Raw genomic sequence first — 20637 nt, 5'->3', positions numbered from 1 at the left:
AGACTGTACCAAAGCAGGTTTGGGAAAATTTAAAGTGGAAACACTGGAAGTACCATGATCATGTAGCAATGTTGAGCAGAAGCCCCCAGAGGAACCCTCACAATTCAGGAGGCAAGGCCGAAAGCTACCTGCGGAAGTGACCTTTGTCCAACTTGTGAAATGAAGAAACCAGGCTCGTTCATAAAACCAGCAGTCAGTGCTCCAACGGAAACACTAACCTATTCTCCAGTACCAAGCTGGTAGTGTTTAGCACTGGACAGCTGGCAAAGGAGCCATGCAGAATGCAAACATTAATAAGTGCCATTCTCCAGTATGCCTTAAAAGTTTTATTGTTCAGAAACACTAAATGTATCCCTCAGATATGCACACTATTTCTTTAAAAAGAACAACCATTTAGTGAACATCAGATTTACCCAGTAGACACGGCACATAATTTCATTGTATTTGCACCATACTAAACTCATTACTGTTATTTTAAGCCACTTTGGTTGATTCAGTCCTGATTTATTTTCCAAAAACACTTTAAAGATGTACACACAATGGTAACAAAAAGCAGTGCTTCCACAAAGAATGATGCTTAGCAAACGTGTAATCCTAACTAATTTAATGAGCAAAACACCTACAAGTGCTAGTAAGGTTGCTCCTGAAGATTACCGGTGCTGTTAAAAAAATACTAACGTATTTTCATATCAGTGCTACAACTGCATAGTTTTCAAACATCTACTGTAAGCAGCTTTAAAAAAAACTATTTACAAAACTCAGTAGTTGCACTTCTTAGAGCTTCCTACTGATATCCACAAATTCCCAGTCTCTTAAAACACTTTCCAGTACAAGTCCCATGAAAGAGGTGTTTATGGTTTGTCTTTGTGAAATGACTGTTTTCACTGGTTAATGCCATAGCTGTCTAATACTTCCAAAGCCACTGAAAGCTAAACACATTAGGAACGAAAGCTGCAGTCCAGCCATCTCATATTGTACTCAATTATCACAACAATTTCCTATGACTGCAGAAGCTTCTGTATTAGATGCCAAGGCAAATCAAAGGCACGTCTGTGATGCAGACGATAATGCACTATTTCTGCTTAGCAACTGTTTTTTAAAGCTTCAGTGAATGTTAACAATCCATGGATTGTTCGCTTAGTAAACACAATGTTTTTTAAAAGCCAAAAATAATTATCTGCCTGCTTGTAGACCTGAAGGCTTCAATCCACCAGAACACTTTCACAAATGGAGGAATTTCTGTCAATGGAGCATGACTTTCTTACCTCCCCTTTGGCTATAGCCCGAAATGCCTCCCAGTGCTGTTCTTGGGGGCCAGAAGCAGCATTCTGGAAAGTATTTTAGGCAGCAAAACTGGAGAAGAAAAGAATCACACTCCATGGACAGAAGCCTTCTACTGAAATACTCTGGTGGATCTAACCCATAATCTGCATCATTTTGAGATGATGGGGAACTTCTACTGGTTTTAATGCTTGGTTAAGTCTGCAATCATAAACCTATTTGCCTAGACATAGACCCCTGAAGAACAAATTTTCTGAGTAAGCATCCATGAGATTGCATTGCATCTATTGCAAGCTTAACATTTGCTAAGTAGTCTCCTGTTATTGGACCCAAGGTCTAAACACCACTTATTTGCACTACAAAACTGTCATCTTATGCATGCGTGCAATTTTAGGCACAAAGCAAATGTAGCTACAGTTAATGACTGAAATACTAGTTGTCTTAAATCCATTAAGCGAACCGCGATTTAAAAAAAATGCTTCTGTTCCAGCATTAACCCCAGCATCAGCACAAAAAAGAAAGAGGGCAAGCCTGTGTTCTTTCTCCAGGGTGATTGTGCCAGGCAGCATAACAGATGATCGGCACTTGCAGCTCTGTCATTGCTAAATTGCCTGTTTGGAGAGATATCTGGATTCGCCCAGGTGCTCCTATCCCCACTATCAATCACCCAACAGTCAATCAGTGGGGGCAGAACCTTAGGCGGGGAAGCCAGCTCCTTTGCAAAGGCTGCTACAGCAGCAGACATAACCATTGCCCTCCTGGGTCCTTACAACTGCACCAAATGCAATCAAGATAATTATAAGCTTGAATTGTCATACACTGGGATCTAAGAAGAAGAGTTGGGTTTTATACCCTGATTTTCACTACCTGAGGGAGTCTCAAAGTGGCTTACAATTGCCCTCCCTTCCTCTCCCTGCGAGAGACACTCAGTGAGGTAGGTGGGGCTGAGAGAGCTCTGACTGTGAAATGAGAACAGCTCTAACAGGATTGTGACCAGCCCAAGGTCACCTAGCTGGCTGCATGTGGAGGAGCAGGGAAACAAGCCTCAGTTTAGAGACAGCTGCTCTTAACCACTACACCAAGCTGGCTCTCCCTCTCCCATTCGGTTTGTTAAAAAAGTATTTGAAAAGGAAGTTCTTGATACCTTGTTGTAAACCTCAGTCCCAAACACACATGTTCTAATTCAACAACATTTGTTGTGCACAAGAAGCAACTGAGGCTACAAGGGCTCCTGCACTCTCTTCGGTCCATGGCACTGGCACTGCCTACGTGGATATGGCTGTCTGCTAATCAAAGTAAAGAGCCTGGGTGGAGGGTGTCCGGAGACATTCAGCTCACTGAAATAATCAGGACTAGTTTACAGACAACGTAGCAAGGAATTGTTTTGTGTGGAAAACACCTATGAAAGTAAGTTATTGGCTCTGATAACGTCATTAGACTGTTTTCTAAGGGTCATGGTGGTCATCTTCCCGGAGCTGTCACTGGTGAGCTTTAACGTTGGTGGCAGATGCAGATTCAAAGACATCATCTTCTACACTTTCTTCTATTGGTTTCATTTTTTGTGACGCTCTTAAATAAGGAGAGGGTTGACCTGCCAATTTAAGAAACAGAGAGTAAGATCAGCTTGTAAAATCTTAGGGGGAAAACCCACAGCAATTGTACAAAATACTTAAGACCCATGCATTTGGGGGGGGGGGGAAACAGAGATGCTTCATTTCATAATTTGCCATTTGTACTTAAAAGGAAACTTTGGATGCAAGAGATTCAAAAAGTAACAACTAGCGCCATCTACAGGGCACTTTCAACAACTCTCTCTGACTTTAGTAATACCGCTGCAGCCTAGATACAAAGCTGCAGCTTCAGCTGCTTCCCATCCCCTTTATTTGTAAAAAATCAGTAACATTTGGTACTTTATCAAAATACACACCCTGCATACACACCATACAAAGCTTTCATCAATTAAATGTCACAAATAACAATTCACAAAGGAGGAACTAAAAAAGCAGCCCTACTACATCAATCCTAATCTTCATGCCAAAACCAATAATAAAATAGGAGTAGAAAAACAACATGAATAAAGCTGGGCAAGGACCCCCCCCCCACCACAGTTTTGATGTTCAATTTGCAGAGAACTGGTACCTAGGGAAGTATAAAGAAAAAAAGCAAAGCAGGGGGGGGGATTACCCTACTTTTTACTACTGGAGGGAGTCTCCAAGTGTCTTACAATTGCCTTCCCTTTCTCTCCCCACAACAGACAGACACATGGTGAGGTAGGTGGCTGAGGGAGCTCTGACTGAACTGTGATTGGCCCAAGGTCACCCAGCTGGCTGCATATGGAAGAGGAATGGGAAATCCAATCTGGTTTTCCATATTAGAGGCCGCTGCACCAAGCTGTCCTGTCCACCTACAGCTTCTTCTTAACCCCTCACAATTCTGCCATCTCATTCTGCCACAGATACATACAGCCTTGAGCTTGATATAAATGCCGGCCTAGGAGAAGTGCCTGGTATTACTAACAGCATGAGCTGGATGACTAGCCAGTGGGACAGTGCTTGTAGAAAGGGGGTATTTCTTTTTGAGAAAATATTAATACAAAACAGTTGCTAATTTTAAATATGAGCTGAATAAACGGCATTTCCCTTCAATTTTCTTGTATCACCACACATAGTGCCAGCTGTACTGAAATGACAAAACTGAGGCCTTGATAAAAAGGGAGAGCTTTGTTTTGTGAGATACAGAGAAGGGTGAGCTGCCTGCATGGCTCCTCTTGGTCCACTACATCTGAAAAGGAACCAAAATATCTTCTCTAAACTCTAAATATGAAAATACAGTGATGCAAGAAGTAACAGTCCACTAGATACTTCAGAGTACTTAAGATAGCCATACTAAAGGCCCAGGGCAGGTCTGAAACTGGCTAGCAAGGGCAGGAAGCATGCTACACTGGCTGCCTTCTACCTCTGCAGGAAGCAAACGTGGGCATTATGTGAAAGTCAATAGAATGATCAATACTCTCCTGCAGTGCGCAGCTTTGCAGCCTCAGGAGTGACAGGGACATCTCATAGGGGGTTTATTGACCCTGGCTGCCATTCCACGATGCTGGCTCTAGTTATTTATCTTGGCATTTTCAGGCTCCTCCCCCTGCCCCCAAGGAACTCCAATGCAACTTACTAATAGTAAAAAAGGTTCAAAATTACAGAAAACAAATATGACTGGTCTAGGTTTGGTAAAGTGATTTTCACTGGTCCCAGCATTATGGGTCCTTGGCTAAGGGACAAGATCCCTTTGGCTTGTGCTCAAGGGCTCACAACTTTGAGCTCTCTCAAGTTAAATCCATGCAGAAAGTGGAGGGAGATTGTCAGCGTCAGCTTCCACTAGCCTGCTATGTCAGTGCAGCAGGATTTGCCTCAGTTCCCTCCTCTGGAAACAAACAGAACCACATTGGTCTAATTCAGCCTTTCTCAACCACAGTTTCACTACAGGCCTGGAAGGGTTTCACTGAGTGGGTGGGAGTTGATTATTTAAAAAAAATATTATCAGGTGACCATATATGGTCACATAGACTCCTTCCCCCTCCCAAAATGGCCATAGAAATCCTTGCTGGCTGAGACTCATTGTATGCGGTAGCAACTGGAGTCCAAAGAGGTAAGTACTCTCATTTTAACTTAACTGTGCATGCCTTGTGTGGTGGTGCATGTGGTAGTGGTGGTGGTGGGAAACAGTGTTATAGGCCTGTTTCTGGCAGTGGGGGGGGGGCATGGAGATGACAGAGTGGCATTGGCCTGCCCTGACCCCATTTGGTGAAGTAGAGCAAGCTGGTAGCCAGCCCAGAGTGCAGATATGGTTCTGTTCACTTCCTATGTAGTGGGAGTGGCCTGAGGACACTGCTGGTGACACATGACTTCTGAGGACACGGCAGGAAGGTGTGGCCTGCTGACATCACTTCTGGATTTCTCAAAGCCTGAAGAATGTTTCAGGGGTTTCTCAATGGTAAAGCGGTTCAGAAAAGCTGGACTATTTGCACAGCAGTCTTGCTGGATTCGCTGTAATGCTCAAAGGCCCTTCTGTACCTCACATATAGACATCCGGAAGAGTGGAGTGCAGAAGCTACTTACAATACAGTCCTATACACACAATCCAGTCTAGATCCATTTTATTTCACTGAGCTTAGACTGGAATAACTCTGAGCAGCTCTTTGTGACACATGTACAGAAAGCCGCGAAAAAGGGCTGCATAGAGGACTTCATTCAACTGTGAGCAGATGGGTCAGCTTGTACATGACCCTCTATTGACTCCTCCCTGTATACAGATTGTCTCTCCCCATTTGGAAATATCCAGCTGTTTTCACTGATATTTGTTTCCAGATTTTTATGCCTTGGACTGCACTACACAAAATAAAACAAATAGTATCCAGCTGCTGAAAAAGTTCTCTAGCAAGCAATCCAATGTGCTATTTTCAAATATCAGCACCCAACAGCATGTGCATGACTATTTTTAAAGCAAAGCACAAGTGCAGGCTCTCCCAGTGGACTGTGTGTGAGCAATCTTCACAAGAGATTTAACACTTCACTGTGGTAGGTGAAAACAGGCTTCATTTTAGGTGGTACACTGTGATGCAGGAAGCAGAATTGAAAAGTATTTGCCTTTTTTCCCTTCCTCATACCATGCTGCCCAGTCACATGAAGACATCCTAGACAGAACTATTTAAAGAGACATCCTTCCTTGAGTATCCTTAACAGCTGGGATCGAAAAGAATACTATGCAATAAACTAACATAATGGCCATACAGAGCATTCAAAGTGTTCATCTACACCATTAACATTCATCTTCAATTTTGCTTCATAAATACAATATTGAAACTTAATATTAGTAGAAATTATTATATTCCTTTAAGCAGAGGCTGGATTTGCATATTAATCCTTCCAATTTAAACTGAAAAAAAATTTCCCCTCTGTGAAGAAAGCTTTAAGAAGAGACCCACTAAGTACCTTTTTTGAGAATGCTGGGTTAATATGGGAAGCTATCAACAGAAAGCCTCATGCTGTAAACGATTCGCACCACAAGAACTATAGAACTCTTGTTGGTTATGTCCTTAACACAAAAGCAGACAGTTAGATTTGCATCAACAAATACTGAACACCGATTTTTATTAGTAGTAGTTTGAGCCTTAATAATAAATACGAACTGACTCATTTCACTGCAGAAGTTTAACGAAGCTGAAACAGACACCAATGTTAGGGAAAGGATGTGGCTGAACACTAGCTGAGATGCAGATTCCCATGAAGTTTGAAGACCATGATCTCCAATGGGGATAGTTGCTGTGGCTGAGTTTTGTGAAATAGAACTGCTCACATTCCTGTCCAGTCTGAAATAGGAAGGATTCATGCATTGCCACTTTTGTTCTGCCCTGTTTGGTATAACCCCAGTTACCATTACTGGCCCTGCTCTTGGTTTTTGGTGTTATGTGTTTTTAGTGAATCGTTTTAAAAATTATTCTTTTAAATTGTTTAATGCCAAAATGTTTTAATGTTTGATGTCTGCTGCCTTGGGGACCCTGTTTGGAACCCACTGACTGCTTCCAGGAGGCTGTTCCAGAGACATGTCTGAGTCTAGACAGTGGCAGAACATGCCTCAGATACTGGTGGAACAAGCAACAGACCTTGCTGGGAAGATCAGGGCTGAAACATGCATGGAGTCCTTCAAGCATGTGGCTCCCAGGGCATGAAGGGCTTTAAAGACGAACACCAACACCTTGAATTGGACCCAGAAATTAACTGTCAGCCACTGGAGGGCTTTCAGAATAGTAACACAGTCCCAGCGACTAGTCCCAGATAACAAACAAGGTGTCACAGTTTGCACCAGCAGCAGTTTCTGGGTTGTCTTCAAGGGCAGGCCTAGGTAGAGCCTATTATAGTAAATGCTACTGACACAGAACTGACAGAACAACAGATGTTAATATTAAACACAACACACAGTAGGCACTCAAAACTAAATTCAAAACTAACAGAGGAGGAGCAAGATTAACTGTCTCGGGAAGCTTTGCACAATACTATAATGACTCACGCAGAGAGGAAGCAGAGGAAGTGCCCCGGAGAAAGTGCTGCAAGCCATCCTCACTGTCACTTGAGCTAGCCATGCTGTTTCTCATTTGCATCACAGAGAGCTGTGAGCACAGGCTAGGTTGTTGATCCATTTTTTGGGATGCCTGCAGAGAAGTAAGCCATATTGGATTTTCTGTCATCAGTACAAACTTGAACAGCCATAAGGTTGGGGATGCGGGATCAGCCCAAAAAGCCTGCTGAATCTGGTGTTCTATTCGCAGCCAAATTCTTTAGGAATCTTCATTGTTTATTCCCAGTGTCTTAACATTCTGAGAACCACTCCCTCCAATCAATGCATGACCACTGGGGGCATTCTTTCTATCCTGCTGTAAGCTGCACAAAGCAGCTAACATCATTTGCCCCTCTTCATATTTTATTTATCTATTTATTTATATTTTTATACCACCCTTCCCTACAGCTCTGGGCGTATCCTCACAGCAACCTTGTGAGGTAGGTTAGACTGAAAGCGACTGGCCCAAGATCACCAAGCAAGTTTCCATGGCATACTGAGAATCTGAATCCGGGTGTCTCACACTGGCTCCCCTTATAAGTTTGTTGGAAATGGATAACCATTTATTATTGCAGCCCTGAAGAAACTAAACTCCAACAGTAAAACATTTGTCGCTTTCAAATGCTTTTCATACTTCTGCAGCCACTAGAAGTATGCATTATGTCTCGGAGTCTGGAGGAAAGAGTAACCCATCTTAGAAATGCATGCTTTATGCTTCTTCATTCAATTTCCAATTCTCCTGATGAATAGAAAGATACTTTATATAAAGCTTGACTTTATCCTGTATTGCAGCACCCTGGAAAGCAGGCAGGGCAGATCTATCCAGTATTCCTTAATTTGCTTTGATAGAGGCCTTCTGACTTCCTTACTGCTCTGTCAGTGACATTTTGCACTGCTTATGAATGGAGAGGGCTGACATCCAGAACACCCAGAATAATATTTAATCACAAACAGGAAACTGTGTTTTTAAGAAGTGAGCTCAACAGAACCCATCTTTATAGCAGCAGCACAGTATCCAAGGCAGCACAAAAGAAATACTTACTTTGTCATTTAGGGTTGGATCATTCAACGAGTATAACTTGTTTGTAATATCTTTCCCAATGAGATGCTTAAATATTTCAAATAGAAATGGCTCTGATTCCAGAAAAAATGTAAGTCTCTCTCTGGACCAGCACAAGAATTTGCAATTATCATCAGCGGTAATAGACACCTAGAGGAAAGCATATTCATAGTTAGCCCTTAATGGATGCAGGTGACTACAACAGAGTTTATTTGGATGATCAGAACTCAGAAAGAGTGAATCAATAGTGGTTTATCCTATGAAATGCAATATATACTATGCAACACATAAACTTGGCTTGCTTCTGGGTTTTTCACATTTTCTATCAAAGTTAAAGGATAGAAGCGTTTTCTGAGAACATTTGGAATCTTAGTAAAGTCACTGGTTAAAAACTACATTGTCATCACACACCCCTTTTGTCCACGTAGCTGTTTCGCCCCTCTCTGTGGGCTTAGCCAAGAAGGACGAAGAACATCTTTTAAAATGTTGGAAAGAAAATCATTTAGAAGCCTATTTCGGACATTTAGGATTGTCATATTTGTAAAATCCCTTCTGTTTCAATAGGACTGGGGTAAAAACATACAACATTCAAATGTGTAGGAATTACACATGATTATAAGCATGTGCACTTGGCATTTATGGTGGGGGACTCCATATATGCCAGAAACAGAATGATGTGCACATACACAGCTGCCCTGCTCTGTATAACTGTACACTTATATAGCCCAGGTCAATTACTGGCTGTAATCATGTTTCCTTTTCTTTCTCCTATCCCAGAAACAGATCATTCATACCACTGCTGTGATTTGGTCTGTGCTCATGCAACGGCCTGCTGGGCATATATACAGCTTGACAGCCCAGGCCTAAGAAATGGTTCATACAAGCCAGCCAGCTACTTTGGTTTGCTCAGGGAGGCTATGGTAAGCTTATATCCGGCAGATGGCACCAGCATACAACAAAGGAAATCCCTGCGGAGGAAGAAACAATAACCAGTCCTCGTAGGAAATTAACTTTAAGCATGTTACTTCCAAAAGAAGCTAATGCCGCCAGCAAGGACATATGGTCAATATATAAACTGGGTTTCAGTTACTGTGTGCAGATTCTTCAATTTTAAATCTTTTTTCATCTCACGATAGTTAAGTCAATAAAAGGGAAGAGTTAGTCTGTGAGGGGGGAAAGGATCTAAATATAAAACTAAGTTATTGATATGTTAGGGACTTGTGCCTAAAGGAAGATGTGATAGTTATAACAGTATACGCCATTAAGATCTTCCATCTAAAAATGTACTTGAGCACCTAAGTTTTCTGACACACAATCCCCCTCATTCCATCCACTACTTCCTTTGTGGCAATTTAGGTTGATCAGCTGGACAGATTACTAGATATTCATTAAAATTATGATGTCTTATTTCATCTCAGCCCAGAACAAATCAATGCCCAGAGGAGAATGTAGAAAGTACAGCACAGGTATCCAGTAACTCTCTTCAAGCATAGAGCTGAATATATCTTGACAACTTCCTCTTCTTGGAATTAAGCCCAGTCCATGACTGGAATATATTACATCAACAAATAATTTTAGACTCTATTGCAGTCCTCTTTCTCTTACTACTAAATAGCTACTATACATTCACATTACAACAACAACAAAATCACTATAGGCCTACTGCCCAAGATCTGGCAGTCAGTGCAAACAATGAAATCCAGTTAGTTTATACCCATACCTCTTTGGGAACTATTTAGCCCCATGGCCCAGCAACCCTTTGCCACTAAGGATTCCTTGCTAGTACCCTATCTTTGTACTAATGGTGTACAGAGGTGTGCATTGGATATATCTGAGCTGAAAGAAACAGCTGAGAAATACTATGATGGTCCCAGAATATAATGGAGCCAAGAAAATTGGGATTCCAGAATTTTTACCATATCCAAGTATAGCACCTTACCATTAATGGGGTCCAGAAATATCAGGAAATACTGATATTTTTCAGGTTCAATATACCTGAACTCGAAAAACACTGGTGGGTGGAGGGAAGGGAATTGCACACCCTCACTGATATACAAAGCTTGCAAACAAAACAAGCTTTTCCTCACAGTTCCCCTCTCGTCCTCCTCCAATCTCTGCTACTTCAGGCAATCTGTATTCTCTTTCAGCCACCATAACTCTGGGTTCTCCTTCTTGTATGCTAGTTTTTACTGAGGACGAGAGTGGTTTGACAAAATGTTCCATTCCTCTATCATACACACCTTTTCTCATTTCACACAATATTAACACAAAACAAAAACTTGCCAAATCTGCACGCCAGAGGTGAAACTGAGATGAGCATGCATAGCACAAGCAGCACTCTCTTTCAAAATCCCTTCAACTCTCTGGAAAAGAAACAAATGCCAACAACCTGTCATTGCTTTTAGTTGTCCTGTTTCTTGAACATTAAGCCACCTCCTTCCTTCAGTTCTTCTGCTTACCAACAAATTCCAACAACCACCAATGCCATTTCTCTCACCTTTGCTTTGGCTTTCCAACATCCCCCTGCATTAAAAAGCAGGTTATCAAAAGAGCATTCTATCACTACTTCTGCTCTCTGAATTTTGAAATAATCTGCATTATATCCCATTCTCAAAGTTTCTATCAAGCTACTCTAAAGACAACTGTTTGATCTTTCAGAGCTGAAAGTAAAAGTATTCACATGTGAGAGATCAATACAGTGCAGGTACAAACAAAGGTTAGCCAGGTTAGTGTGCATAACAGTGAAAGCAAACAGTACCTTGTGCCACTTTAAATACATTTTTAGCTATATTATACTTTCATTTTATTGCGCATATTCTTAGCAACTAAGAGTGGGCTGTACTTCACATAAGCTTATGCTGTAGTATTCAAGATGCCACCAGACATTGTTTTCAAGCATATTTCAAAATACGGAAGCGCCAGGCACCAATATCACAAAAATATCTCTTTTTGAGTAGGCTAGCCTTCAAATAAGCCTCTCATATCAGACACATTAAATTAATAATCGAAGTAGTATTTCAAGGTACATATATTATTAACCCATGAAAATATATCAACCAGAAAACTAAAACCTTGTACACAATTTTGAAGCTGTCAGTAGATGCTGCAAGACAATATTGAAATTTTGCATATCTGATAAACATTTTAAATTTTAACCTAAGCTATCAGGAAAGGCAATTAATTCACTGCTGAACATTATAGTTTATGATGCCTCAAGTTTTTCTCTTCGATAAATCTTGAATCTTTAAAATTTATGCCCAATAGTATAGTACTGTACCTGAAATTTCTCACCCCGATTCATCTGGGTTGATCGAAATTCAGGTGAATCTATAAAGGCGCAGGGGTAAATATTATGCAGAAAATGCCCTCGATACGAGACCTTCATTCTGATGACAAAAATATTCAATAAAAAAATGCGAGATATCTATGGTACATCAATCAAATGTCTGCTGTAATATAATTATTAATGAGTAAACATAATTTATGGCTAATTTGCAAGATGCTTGGCTATAAGATTTTTTGTTACCGAGCCTGACTTCTGGTACAACTACTTCTGATATTCCTGTAGTGAAGCAGATACCTGACAGTCCTGACAGACATGCTCTGGAACTGTATTTTTCTCCCACCAATATGCTGGTTTGCTTTTCCTTGCCTTTTAAAACATAACTATGGTTCCTTATACCTGAACTGATGTCACTGCAGCTAGCCATGGTTTAGAAGCTGGTCAATAAACCCAGACAAAAAATGATTGTGCTGCAGTATGAAGAGACCTCAAAGCAAAATGGGTTGGGGGATCTGTTTACAAGAATAGAGCAGAGAAAGAAAAGGAATCAGAGATCCAGTACAGATCTTCTATTCTCTTAGCCATGGTCAGGATACTTGTGGATGTTATCACTGAATCAGTCCAACATATCGTATTGGACATAGTGAATAAACATGACACACTCAAATACATGGTAGTTATCTATTGCCAGGTAACAGAGATTCACAATGATTTGTGGTGGTTCTTAGGCATCCAAAGGAGATTAAAAGACTTAACTAGATGGCTTTGGTCTGGTTGCCAGTCCTCAATCCATGGTCTATGCATGTAAAATGTTCACAGGGATGTTCTCTGCAGCAGTGCCCACTTTACAGCTTGTGTAAAGTCACAATCTTAAAGCTAGAAGAGTTGGTTTTTATACCTCACTGCCTGAAGGAGTCTCAAAGCAGCTTACAATTGCCCCACAATTGCCCTTCCTCTCCCCACAACAGACACCCTGTGAGGGAGGTGAGGCTGAGAAAGCCCAAATATTACCACTCAGTCAGAACAGCTCTATCAGGGCTGTGAGTGGCCCAAGACTACCCAGTTGGCTGCATGAGTAGGAGTGGAGAATCAAACCTGGTTTGCCATATTAGAAGCCACTGCTCTTAACCACTACACCATCAACTGAAAGGGCCATATTTACTTCCATTCCTAACACAAGACCTGCACTTCAGGGAGGGTTAGCAGCTTACCCATTCTTCTATAGACAGACATTTCAAGATGGAAGCCATCTGCCAACCACAACCTCCACTGGATAAAGTCCTTGACAGTTTTCTGAAACAGGCCCAGTTGATACACTGGGGAACTAATCAGAAAGGCCACAGATGGCTTGTTCAAGAACCACATATGGCTCCTGAGCCACTGAGTGTCAGTGTTCTATGTATAAACATGACTAACCTTATAGTGTATTAAAACACTTGCAGAGCATTAATAAATATCACTTCCTAGTGATATTTGGTACATCCAGTGGAAAACAATGGATTTCAAGATTCTAAATTTCTTAAGTATTAATTTTTCATTTTGTTCCTAACCTCTGATTTCAGTGCCCAAATTCATTAACAAAAAGATAGAATTCCAACAGAATTAATCCTGGCTGCAAATGAAAAACAGCTTCTCTCCTCCCCAACTACAGCTGATAATTTAAAATGGATTTGTGAAGAGACCACAAAGCAAAAAGATACAAAATAAAAATTAAATGGGATACTGCTGTTAGGAAGGATGATAGCAACAGATAACTCAAAGTGACCATTTGTTGCTTTAGTCAGACTTTTGGATTGTTTGATGCATGTAATACGCCACTCATATAATCAGCAACTGAATGATTTCTGACTTAATTGCATGGCCTTTTGGTTTACAATCAGTTTTCAATGTTAGGACAAAGCCTTGCAGCATATAATATTCTAACAAGCATTCTGTGCAGAATGCCTTTCTTTCCCATTAACTTCTCACCTGTCTAGGAATTAGGGAGAAGACACTTCCCAAATTGAAGGGATGAGTTATAAAGCTGCTGTTGGGCTGTGTGTCAGCCACCTTGCCAATACAGCTCCCCAACAACACTCTTAGGCTGCACACACATGGAATGCAATCACCCTTGAACACTGCACAGAGGAAATATCAACAATGATGACTATTTTATCCTTGATATGTATGCAAAATAATCTCATTAAATCAAAATGTTAATATAATTGCATGGTCAGGAAGAATGGCAAGGATAAAACATATTTAAAGAAAGGGGTGCAAAGTTACTGTATACTGCAGCCTTTCAGATTTTTCCACTACTCAATTAAGCTACAAAAAAGAAAGGTTCCCATTCAAACTCATTAAAGTACATACTTTCCTTTTAGCAGAATGCTTAATCGATCATCTACTGATGTTTTATCCTCTGCAGCATATGCTTGACCTGTTTTTAGTGTCTGAATATTGCAGAATTGTCCAGTCAGTCTTTGGAATTGTTCTGGAGGCACATGAAGAGGTTCAAACATTCTCTTATACAGACTACTGAGCTCTTTATCTATCTTTATCTGTAACAGAATTTTAAACGGTTACAGGAGAAATGTAACTGCATATTAGTTGCAAAAATATGCTGTTTAGCAAACAGAAATACATATGGAGAAATCAGTAACCACTTAATAATACTATAGTGCCAAGGATGAAGTTGACAGGACTACACTAATTTAAGTGATTAGGAAATGGTCCCTATAGGAATGTATGTAAGAGCTTGGCTTTTATTGACTGCAATATTATTATCAGTGTGTGTTTGTATATTTCAAAGGAAAATATAACTTTAAGCCAGAAATTTAGTTGTCATGACATTTAAGTCTTTACTTTGATATGAAGAAGAATAAGATTTGGTTCTTATATGCCATTTTTGCCTACCTGAAGGCTTACATTCACCTCAAAGCGGCTTAACAATCTCCTTCCCTTTCCTCTCCTCACAACAGACACTCTGTGAGGTAGGTGAGGCTGAGAGAGCCCTGATACAGCTTTATTATAGAGCTGTGGTGAGCAGCTCCCCAGTTAGTTGCATGTGGGGGAGCGCTGAATCAAACACAGCTCGCCTGAAGTCTGTGTTCCTAACCACTATACCAAGCTGGCTCTCATATCTTATTATTCCAACATAATTACACATATGCAAGTGCAAAACTCTAATAAAAGTGCAAAGTTTTTTCTCTCTGTTCCATAGCTTTCTTGCCCATCTGGCATACTAAAAAGTTAATGTAGTGGCAACCTTAGAGGCAATGGGAAAAAATCAGAAAGTTCCCTATTAAAAATCTGAAACAACTCCCTAGTTGGCTTTCGGCAAGCTATTCTATCTGTGCCACAACCCTAGTTCTCCAGCAGTAGGGGATATTATTCACCCACCCTTCAAGGCTGTTGTAACATCAATAAGATAATACAAGTGTCATCTATTAACACTCTAAAAGTAAAATCTATGCTCACTTAGTTTCAACCAAACAGAATGGTGCTTGCTTTCAAATAAAATTGGGTCTGCACAAGTATATTATAATTGCTAAGTAGAAAGTTTTTTGTAGTTTTTGTCTTTACTAAGTTACAAACTTTAACCTGAGAACTCCACAAGAGCTACACAAGAGACAGTCGATCACAAAGATGAGAAAGCAGTGTCTGATATACAATCCCCATTCATTTATGCACCAAAACAGGAAAGAGCTGGCTGAAGTCTGGAAGTCCTTCTGAATTGATACAAATCCTAGCCAGGACACTCTGTCCTAGTCTATCTGAAAACACAGGCAGATTGAGCAGAGATCAATTAGGCTTGCAGAAGACAAGGAAGTGGGTGGAAGGAGGTGCAAAAATAGGAAAGGTTTGTGCACCAGAAAATATAGAAATGATACTAGCAGCAACATTAAAGACAACCAAGAAAAACACTTGGGAAGCTGAATTCTTTCTAATTAGCTTTTATGTAGGGGTTCTCAACACGGTTTCCATGGGTGCTACACCATCCCTCAACACCATTCCTGGTGCTCACCACATATGTTTATAAAGTGACTTGGGCCAGGAAGGGCTTTATGAGTTTTATTAATGGTTCTGGTACGTCAGACCTTAATTATAGTACTTTAACTGTGCAAACAGCAGACTAACACTTTAAAAACACAGTGGGACGTGCTTCTGGCTAAGCATGATAGACCTGCACAGAGAAAACGTTTAATGCACCTAACTAGAACTTCTATTGAAGTCATCAGATCTTCCTCAGTTTAAATGTATGTTGATAATTTTCAAAAATATTTTATTTTCTATCACATTCTTGTCAAGGAGCCCTCACCAGACCTTTAGTTCTAAGAGCCATTAAGTAATTGAGCAGGTTAAAAATGCCTAGGTTGACAAGAAAAGGGCTCATGTAGCTAGAAGTAGCCCCATTTTCTTTTTGCATAGTTATGTTAGATATCTGCAAATCTGAGGATAGTGCCATATGACAGTTTCTCAGACAGCTCAATAGGCCTGTTTGTCTATCTGGCTTCTATATCTCCCCTCCCAGACCAGCCAACTTGGGGCAGTTCACAATAAAACATAATAGTAAATACAATAGTCATTAAAATACAAAATAATTGATTTAGTTATTTGGATTCTTAACCACCACTCCCAGACCAAACCTTCTCGTGGTGGTTTACAATAAGCATTCCCAATAAAATAACAAACCCCAGGCAGTGTAAGATCATCCCCCACCCCCTCCCAACTCACCAGTCCAGTATGGATCAATTCCCCCCCCCCAATTTTCATATTTGTGTATATGTATATTTAGTCTTTTTAAAACTAACATGTTGTTTAAAAATCTTTAAAAGCAACCCATTAAAAGTTTCTGCCTGATATGGTTAAGAGCTATTGTTAGAATGGCATGTAACAGCAATCCTTGACATTTTGTGGTAGACTTCGCCTCCAATGGAAGCCATTTTGCATTTGGCTCTACCTCCCTTTGTCAGAATTCTAGAAGTACCCACAGGCTGGAAAAAAAAAACCCGAGGACCCCTGCTATACATTATATCCTTGTTATAAGCAAGTTAGAAGAAACCAAGGCAAGAAAATATTTTTATTACGGAAGCAGGTATGTATTCTGTTATAAAAATAGAGATACTGAAAGATACTTTGGGATTATAACAGAATTGGTCTTTCAAAAGATTTTGCACCCCTTTGTTGCTTTAGTATTTCTATCATCGCTTTATATACCTACAACAATAACTGAGGGGGAAAACATCAACTTTCATGCTGCTCTCCATCTACACAGGATGTTACCGGCTGATTAAACTAGACCGCATACCAGACGTTCCCTCTCTTCCTGATTTCACAGCTTTTAAAGCAAAAATGTTATGCATGACTTTTTTCATACTGTGGTTTGTACTGTACCTCATTAGGAACAGCTATCAAGGAATAGCTGTTTGATAAGAAATACATGCAGAAGCCAAGTAAGATGCCTTCTCTGAAGTCAAAAAATGACTGTTAAACTAGGAATACGTACATTTCCATACATAGTTCGCACAGGGTATACATCAATGAGCCATCTCATCTGATATGGAATTGCAACTCCAATTAGAAAATAAAATCTGCTGTGTCCAAAGAGGAAGATTATTCTTTAGGCAAAATCAAGGAACACTTTTAAAAGCATTATCATTGCATCAGCATACTATCTACAGATAATCTTAAATCTCTGAAAATCCAAAATGCTGGCTTGCCTCAGCTTAAGCTTTCTGCATGTCTGATAGAAGGTCAAAACATAAGGGAAGAATGATCAGAAGATGGCCAGGAGAGAGATGGGCATATAGATATTTAATTCAAATAAATAATGTAAGGCTGAGTTATGATTTTGTCTGATGACTATATAAATGGTTCAAGTAACCTAAAACATTATATTCTTTTGTGTATTAATTTTAATTCCACTTGATTACCATAACTATTATATTGTGCATCCTTATCCATTCTTCCCTCTTAATATTTGTGAAACAGCCCTGGGGGTGGAGTGCGTCCTGGCTGTCTGAGTTGGAATAGGGCCAATCAGGGTGCGGGCAGCTCCAGCTCCCACACTCCCTCCTTGCCTGCTAGAAGCCTTCTGGCTGTGGCCTCCATTTTTGCTCACGAGGACAGGGCTTTGCGGCCCGCAGAGATGCTCCGGGTTTGAGAGAGAGAGAGTGTGTGTGTGGGGGGGGGGGCGTTGGAGCCTTCCTGCAGGCACTCCAAACCCCCTCCCCCACGCTCCCTCGAACTGGGAGCCTCTATGTGGGCTGCAAAGCCGTTGCCACCTTGCAGAGGTGGCGACAGGGCTTTGCAGCTCGCAGAGAGGCTTCTAGTTCGAGGGAGTGCAGGAGGTCTTGGAGCGACCACAGGAAGGCTTTGTAGCCCAAAAAAGCTCTCCAGGGCTTTGCGGCCCTGCTTTGAGGGCAGGTCTTTGTAGCCCCCCCGGGATTGCTCCCGCTTCAAGGGAGAGGGGTTGGAGCCTCCCTGCGGCCTGCAAAGACTCTGCGGCCCTCAGGGACACCAGCGCTGGGATGGAGCCGGTGGAGGGGAGGAGGGCTTTTCACCATCCCTTCGGCCCGCTATATCAGCTTCACGGGATTATGTGACACTGCTGTGGGGAGCGAGCAGCAGGAAAGGGCCTTCCCCTGACCCCTTTCAAAGCCCATTTTTAAAATGCTGCTAGTATCCTAATATTTCAGTTATGCAATGATAAAGAACTCACTGAATCATATTAAAGAAAATTTGTTGAGACTTTTGCAATAGGCAGACAGAAGGATGGCAGCCTGAAACTATTTTGCTGTGCAAAAATAAGCAGTTTAGGCAGACACAAATCTGAGACTTTTGACTAGTTGATCGGCTGGGCCTGCCCCATCTATGACATTAAGCAGATTTTAGATTGCATGCCAGCAAGACTTAACAAAATTGGATTTCACTGTAAGCTTTTAGGGACTTTGAGATGGTTTACCCTCACTATGCATTTTATGTATGAGGCTTAAAAAAACAGCAGCATCAAGAAACTGTGACATGCAGGAGGTACAGGGAAGATCAAATCTAATCAGGTTTTTGGACTGTATACAAAATAAGAGTTTATTCTGGCTAGTTTATTCTGCTAGCCAATCATTAGCCACAAGGCTCCTGTTCATTTTTGTTGCAGAAAACCTTGTACAGAACACTGATGCAATGATGTTTGCTGAAGGGGGCTACAGAGACCATCTCTCTCCAGCCTTGGCCCATCTGCAGTTTTTCCAGGCAGGCACAGTTCTATTTCTAGGAAGGACTCAAAGTGATTGTGTTGATCTTTCAGTGAATATATCGTTTAGTGGCAATGTACATACCGGTCTTTTCTTGTATACCAAGTATATAAAATGAAGAACGTTGACAAGCAGAAAGACTGCATTCCAGACCATTATATCCAAGGCACAGCGAAAAAGTGTTGCCCAGATGATAAAAAGTGCACATCCTGCCAAAAACAAAATTGTATTTCAAAGGATGATATGTACAAGATTACAACTGGTCTCTCCTCCCCATCCCAGTTAGGAAGTAGAACAAAACGGTCTTTTTACACTGCAACTCTAAGTAGAGCTATACCTTTATAAGCTCACTGACTTCAATTATCTATGAAGAGTATAATTCTGCATAGGACTGCATTGTTTAGTTCCCTCTATTTTTAACATTAGTATAATAATCTCTTATTTAAAAACAAAGAACTAAAATTCTGCTCATCCACAGCCCATCTGTAGAAACAGTGGAAAACTTTGAATGTTTGCATACAATAATGGCCATTTTCACAAAGGACATGAATGAATCTAACTGCGCATGCTAGCTATATTTTTACTCTCCCTCACTATATTCCAGAACTCTGAGCTTCATAGGCAGCTGACTTGGAAACATGAGACAGTTTCAAAGGAAGTTTGCAATGTGGCATGAAGGAAAAGGCTAATGTATTATTTCAGTTTTTTAAAAAAGGGTAGAAAAACGTATTAGGCAAACAGAAGCTTTTAGATACCCCTAAAAGAACCCTGAACTCAAGGAAAATGGTGAGAGAGAGTGCTTGGCTTACCTATTGTTAGCATAGCTCGTAGGACAATCATATGAAGATTGAATGTGGTTGGAATAACTAATCCAATTGCAAAACAAATATTAGCCATATGAAAAACCAGGTGGTGAATCTCTCTCCAGTTTTCACATACAGTTTCATTCAAAGGCACAGAAGTGGCATTTCTGAAGTCAAGGAGAAAACTCAAAGGGGTCACTGTGATTGAACTGATTTGGGTAGGGTTCATCTTGAAGTCGTCTGTTAAAAAACTGTAAAAGTAATTAAAATAAGAAACAACGGGGGAATTAAGCTTCAAATTCATAGCAGTTTCATTTGTCAACAAATCCAATTTATCTGGAACATAAATGTTTAGGTCAGCCACTCACAGCTAAACATTCTCCCACTTAAAAGTGTGAAAAAAAATGTGTATATGTCCTGCATTTATATCTTGCCTTTCTCCCCACTAGGGACCCAAAGCAGCTTACATAGTTCTCTTCTCCATTTTATCCTCACAAGAAAATCTGTGAAGCAGGTTAAGCTGAGAGTGTATGACTGGCTCAGGGTCACCCAGCGAGCTCCCCTGAGAGAACAGGGGTGCCAACCTGAATCTCCCAGATCCTAGTCCAACAAAATACCACATGGGCTTTTAATAAACATTTTACTTTTCATCATGGCTGGCCTAAGGCATTTGAATGTCCAAAGCAGAAAACACAAATGGCTACTCCAGGCAGGCACAAAATATAGCCGGCAAGGCTGCCTGTGAGCAGACACAAGGCTACTGTGTGTAAAGCAGCCATCAGCATGGAGTGCTTCAAAATAAAATAGCCATTCATCTTATCTATCTCACACCTATCTTAGCTACCATGAAGCCATGGCAGTATTACTAAA

The 20637-nt window shown here is 40.7% G+C and overlaps 1 protein-coding gene across 13 annotated transcripts in view; it reads right to left on the bottom strand.

Moving 5' to 3' along the window:
* Window positions 1-303: 303 nt before the first annotated feature.
* LOC143820380 (popeye domain-containing protein 1-like) overlaps window positions 304-20637 on the bottom strand; it is a 50280-nt gene continuing 29946 nt past the window's right edge. For 9 of the 13 annotated variants that reach the window (XM_077303147.1, XM_077303136.1, XM_077303184.1 and 6 more), the window contains 7 exons: window positions 19774-20018; window positions 19049-19173; window positions 14085-14272; window positions 11727-11835; window positions 8432-8599; window positions 7342-7483; window positions 304-2872 (listed from right to left, as the gene is read on the bottom strand). In XM_077303147.1, coding sequence (XP_077159262.1) covers window positions 2760-2872; window positions 7342-7483; window positions 8432-8599; window positions 11727-11835; window positions 14085-14272; window positions 19049-19173; window positions 19774-20018 — 1090 coding nt within the window. In that variant the 3' untranslated portion in view covers window positions 304-2759. Of the gene's footprint in view, window positions 2873-6266; window positions 6370-7341; window positions 7484-8431; window positions 8600-11726; window positions 11836-14084; window positions 14273-19048; window positions 19174-19773; window positions 20019-20637 lie in introns of all 13 variants that reach the window. The other 4 variants (XM_077303125.1, XM_077303114.1, XM_077303175.1 and 1 more) reach the window with 2 other exon arrangements.

Source organism: Paroedura picta, chromosome 1 (genome assembly GCF_049243985.1).
Source record: "Paroedura picta isolate Pp20150507F chromosome 1, Ppicta_v3.0, whole genome shotgun sequence".
In the NCBI taxonomy this organism is placed as follows: Eukaryota; Metazoa; Chordata; class Lepidosauria; order Squamata; family Gekkonidae; genus Paroedura; species Paroedura picta.
The sequence above is the reverse complement of the archived record's forward strand: the minus strand, read 5'-3'. Positions and strand labels throughout refer to the sequence as shown.